General features: G+C 33.4%; 1 protein-coding gene across 1 annotated transcript; it reads left to right on the top strand.

The window, feature by feature from the left end:
• Positions 1-3,747, top strand: LOC148940292 (uncharacterized). Its single transcript, XM_089106270.1, has 2 exons — positions 1-391; positions 2,273-3,747. Exons 1-2 carry the CDS (start codon positions 138-140, stop codon positions 2,427-2,429), a joined length of 411 nt encoding a protein of 136 aa, XP_088962396.1. The 5' UTR covers positions 1-137; the 3' UTR covers positions 2,430-3,747.
• The last annotated feature ends 1,913 nt before the right edge of the window (positions 3,748-5,660 follow it).

The raw sequence follows: 5,660 nt of genomic DNA, 5'->3' as shown, positions 1-5,660 counted from the left end.
AATGTCTACTGAACTTGCTGAGGAAGAAGCATCCTAAGTCTAATTTTCCTGGCCACATAAATTCTTAGGTAGGTTGACTTAGTTTTAGAATTGACATTTGACCACCAAGTTGCCTGAACTACAATTAATTCTCTTGTATGTGTTCATGTCTCCAATGCAAAGTCTGGTCAGTAAATACTGAAAATGTCTGGTGCCAAGAACAACAAAGAGTAAAAGGCTTCCTAGAGAGCTACAAGGATCCAGATGCACCAACAACCACACCTTGCATCCCTCTGTGTATCACACATCACCCTGCTTTCCACCTAAATTTCTTAGAGCCATGGATTCTTAGGACTGCATATTGGCAGTACAAGACCCAGTATAATGCTTCACTTACATACAATGAAAACCAGTAAGTAAATAAGTGTTATTCAAGCAAAGTTAGTAACCCCCATTATTCAAGTGTAGTTGGTTATTGTAGTTAGTAACCCAAGAGAAACTAAGGTATTGTTTCTAAGTGACAGACTATCACCTGTTATTTACAACTGAGCACAAACTATCTCTGAGAGTCTTTTGTGTGTTTTACAGCTTTAAGAGTTTTCTATTTATAGATCTCCAGGTAGAGAATTTTCCTTATGGGCTAGGATGTATTCTACATAAAATCCCCTCTTCCATTGCACCTGTAAAGATTTTGAGATTACCCTATTTTTAGGACTAGAAACTCAGTCTCATTGTTGCTCTAAGCAGGCTCTGGGTAAACTTATCACTCGAAACGTTCCTTCTAAATGTTTTTAAATTCTATTTGTAAATCTTGCTATCCAGAGTGTCTTAAAGAAACAATCAGTCAATTGCTAGCGTGATAAACTGAGGCGGTAGTTCAAATTGGTACTCAAAATTCTGTGACAACTAAATTTTATTAGTAAATTTAATAAAAGATGAGAAACGTTGTAATTCTAATTATGTAAACCTTCCAATGGCTCTATTCAGAATTGAATAGTTTTATAATGTGTGTGTGTCTGTTAGTCTTCCATTGTCCACATGCCATTCACCGAAAAAAAGGGATTATCTTAGGTTTAGGGCTACTGATATTCTAGCTGAATAAATTACACTTGGCTAATTAGTTAAGGCTTGGGTCTATTGTGTTATAGAGTCTTTAGATCTAAAGTATCAAATTAGGTAAACCCTGCTAATTTGGTTAAAATTGGAAGCACCAAATTTACGAGTTTTATTTGACTAGTTAAGGTACTTCAAGAAGGTAAATCAAAGGGGTTTGAAAGTGGGCAAAATTTGGAATAACCCTATCAATTGTTTACAAATTTCTCAGTAACACAAAGCAAGGTATTTTGCAATTATTTCTTGTAGAAGGATGAGTGTTCCTTGAATCTCAGGCAAATCTTAAACTTGATTAGGAAAAGTTTCTGGATTGAATTTCCCTCAACTGGAAAGATCTTAAATTCTCTGTCTGCTCAATAGTTCTCGTTTTATCTTAGTCTCTCTGTATAACATCAAGGCCACCATTTGTATTTACAGCTGGGAAAGGACAAGTAAAATATAGGGTTCTCCTATTGAATGCAGACTTCTGTATAACGTTAGAAGGATCCAAGTAGGGGGGTATGCAAAACCGTAGTCCAGGGAATTTCAATTTCTGGGTGTCATATCTATTATAAACACTAAGCTTAAGTTCCAAGAGACACTACATTGGAATAGGGGACACAAAAAAGCTCGTATAGCTCTTACTCCTTGTTTTAGTTTTTTTTTCACCTAAACCTTAGGCTATTCAAAGCTTATTCCACAAATTTTATATTTTTGGGAAGGTCATTGGAGTTCTTAAATTTAATTACTCTTAGATAATTTTATTATTTAATAAATTTTATCATTTATTTAGACAGACCCATCCTTACTAAAACAAAATATACAGACAAAACTATGAGACCAAACACCAAATATGATAAATTCTAACAAAATCTTGAGTTATTTACAAGGGTGATCTCAGCCCTTTTCTATCCTCTGATCATGTATCTCTTAATTAATCAGAAAGGATCCAAGGGTTATCTTGAACCATCTGTAAGGCTCAAACCTTTGAAAAATCAACTGGCAAGTTGTGATTCCAGCAAAGGGGATTATTATTTTTACTTAAATTGAGTTACTAAATTTACACAAAAATAAGGCCTCCTTACAACTTGAAAAAGTCAGGAACACATGGAGTAATTGCTACTAGTAAATAAACCCCTAATATTAATGGCTTTTTAGATTTGTGAAAGAGTAGTTGTATTTCCTTTTTCTCTTTTTTTAGACGGATGAGGTACATTGCCTACAGGCAATTTGTCAGGACTGTATATACTTATCTTGGAGAAAGGATCATAGTTCCCCTTCCATCCTGTATTTACATGAAGATTAGAGAGAGATTTTCTGAGTCAAGTGGCCTCTATACTGGGTTCCTTGATGCATAGAAGTTGTTTTTTATAAATGTTTCTTTAATTGATTTCTTTGTGTTTATAAGAATTTAATTAATTGATGAGTGTTTTTTATGCATAGAAGTCATTTTGTAAGTGCCTCTTTACTTAATACAATTGATGTAACAACAAAATCTTTCATGCATTTTAAAGTTAATCACTAGAATATTTTTTTCATATTTTTCAGAAATAGGAGTTAAAACTCCTCTAATACAGGTTGTTAACTTGATGCAAATTTTATATTTTATAGGGCTATTACAGTTTATATTACACAGATGTATATCTGTAACTTTTGCAAGTTGGACAAAAATTTTGGTATTTATGCCAATATGCAAGAATAACCTATACTGGTTGTCCAAAAGGTGTCTTCCCCAGCTGGCTATGAACTTTTGAACTTATTGACCTAAGTGGACTCTAAAGTACAGAAAACTATTCAGACCCTAATTTAAACTCTTACATAGAACAACCTAGGCTTAGATGTTATTTATCTTTCAAATATTTAGGCCAGAAAGCATCATACTGCATTGATATTACCCTGCCAGTTGACTTACTTCAATCCCTTTCTACACACTAGTTTGGCCTTAAAGACTGGTTTGATTATTTTGATACAATATCTTACCACAAATAACTGCCTTGTAATTGCTTATTAGCCACATAGTTGACTAACAAAATTTTCTCTTGATTTAATGTTTGGTTAGGGCGTATAGGTTTTTTCAAATATTAGGCTAAAACTATGGGAAAGTATTATTTACAAGTTATGCAGTTGTATTCTGTTAAATGTTCAAGCAACTCACATAGGCCTAGGCTACTAGGTATCTTAGCATAGGCTTACACAAAGCAGGCTATCAGCAAACGTCACTATCCTGCAAAACTAGCAACAGACTGTGTCTGGACACTTTTTCTTGAGCTGTTAATCTTTACCTGTAAACTGTTTCATAGTTTAGAAGTCCTGGAGGGCCACAAATTCCAACCACAATAGCTAGATTGACACTTGCTCTTTTGAAGAAACATGGCTTTGAGTTCTTTTTTATTGAAAAAGCCTTTTTTGAAGTGGGTCCCAACATAAAATCTTCACTTTGAAAGTGAAGAACACAAGGATTAAGTCTAAGCAAAAGAGAGAAGGGAGACAAATATTTGTTCTTGGCTGGACCATAATGCTCACTCACCAATCTTGCCCACTCTTCAAACCCCTTTTTGGGTATACAAACTAATGGGATTGATTCTCTTTTGCTGCAACAATCAGGAAATCAACACTTCCTAAGATTATATGCTGATTTATTGTTTTTGCTCATTTTCTGCTGTTTATCAGCACACGTTCTTTATTTTTGAAATTGGCTACAAACTTATGTATTGGAATGCATTATGTAAACTGGTGATCTATCTCCTTAAAAAATGAATTATCGGTTTTTCATACTAATTTAAGACGTATACGGCTATGTAAGTTTGCACTTGACCAATTTAATGAATTATTTTTCATTTTAGGTGTCTTTGGTACTTTAAATAAGTAAACTACTTTTTTTCTCACTCTTTTTTACCCATTTTTTATTTTAAGGAATAAATATCAATATAGGTAAATTAAACTGACAATCCACAGTCACTTTTTTTTTCAGTGGGCACTGGGCACTAAAGTATCGTCGGTAAATTTATTTCTGACAGAAATGATTATATTTGTAATGAGCATAAAAAAGGCATCAAATGGTGTATTCACTTTATTCTAAACTGAATAATGATTTGGTAGATATTTACCAATGAAACTATCAGGGGTGGTTCTACAGGCAAAACTATGTCACAGGAAGGCATTTTGAAGTTCTTTCCTTGACTCATCATCCCTCTGGAGGGTCCTGACCTTTAAAAATATATGTGTTATAAAAGTGAAATGTTAGAAAATAGATCTTTGGCTTAAATGAAGTGCTAAAAAATTGTTTTCAGCATCAAAACTTTGCTCAATCCCAATTTATAAGGTTTTAAAGATAAGCAAATAGGCAACATTCCCTGAAATAAAAAAACCATCTCCTTTCCAAAATAGCTAGAGTAGCCTAGAATTTTACCAATTAGCCTAGGTAATCTAGATAGGCCAAATAGCTTACATTGTCCTCGTCCCTTGGTGGCCAAGAAACTGGGAAAGTGAACAAAATCTCAAAAATGACATAGCCAATGAGCAATACAGTTCCCAAAATAATAGCTTCTCTGTCCATATTGGATTATTCTTCTATTTAACCTTCTATCTTCTTCTATTTTTGATTCATTTATTATTTTGGGCCAAAGTGGAATTTTCTTCTAGTACTTCAATAATGGTATCGTAAGATTTTACAAAAATAGATGGCATTATTTTAAGCCAGAGGCCATAAAAAAGAATCATGACAAAATTTTGCCTGAAATAACTGAAAAGAAGTAGCATACAAATAGAATTAATTGAAACTAATTTATTAGATACCTATACAACATTGTTTAAGTTCGTAAACGAATAAATCAATGCAGACGCGTACTAATGAACGAATTTTGGAGGAAATACAACTTCTTGGAGGCATATGGACATTTCAACATTAAAAATTAGGAAAATTTGTATGGAAATACAACACCAGCAAGAATATGGAAGAGTTTGCGATTTCACAGCAAGAGTCTAAAGACCCTCGTCTATCGTATTTACCACCATTAAAATGCAACAACGAAAGCAAACGGACCTTGTGGACCGTGGTCACGGTCCTCAAGGCAAATATTATATACTATAATTATTGCCCATTATTAACATTTAAGGTTTTTCTAGAAAGGGGTGTCGTATATCAAATAAAATTTTGATGCGGCATATTCAATTGTAGATCAAAAGTCCTAGTGTCCCTTTTAAAAGTCAAATGCGATAAGACGTTGACTAGCCCCGTAAAGAGCGAGTCTTTGAAGAGGGGACAGCCCCTTTCATATACGGGATAATTCCTGTTTTTTTGAAGTTTTAATGTCGCTTCTTTCTTTCAATTAAAATCAGTTTTTTTCATTTAATTTCGGATTGTTTTACAAATAATACGAAATACACATAACTGTTTGATAAACTGTTTTTTATAATTGTTTGATAAAAAATACTAATTACTTTATATTAAAATTATGTCATAGTAATTGCTCTTCACTTCACTTCTGACTAAAATAAGGAGTCACGTTTGAACCGGGGACATTCAATGTCACCCATGCTATCGGATTTCATTCTGGTTATTATTCAGTGTTCATGCAATACAGTAAAAG

This window comes from Artemia sp. Qi Xiang Cuo, chromosome 20 (assembly GCF_049724085.1).
Source record: "Artemia sp. Qi Xiang Cuo chromosome 20, ASM4972408v1, whole genome shotgun sequence".
NCBI lineage: Eukaryota > Metazoa > Arthropoda > Branchiopoda > Anostraca > Artemiidae > Artemia > Artemia sp. Qi Xiang Cuo.
Note: the sequence above shows the minus strand (reverse complement) of the source record. Positions and strands in the feature narration are given on the sequence as shown.

What these genes read in the sequence shown, in the direction of transcription:
- LOC148940292 (XM_089106270.1), top strand. Translation starts at nt 138, where the DNA reads ATGTGTTCATGTCTCCAATGCAAAGTCTGGTCAGTAAATACTGAAAAT. An exon ending in CTTACATACAATGAAAACCA is followed by an intron (nt 392 to 2,272) that starts GTAAGTAAATAA and finishes CTCTTTTTTTAG; the next exon opens with ACGGATGAGGTACATTGCCT.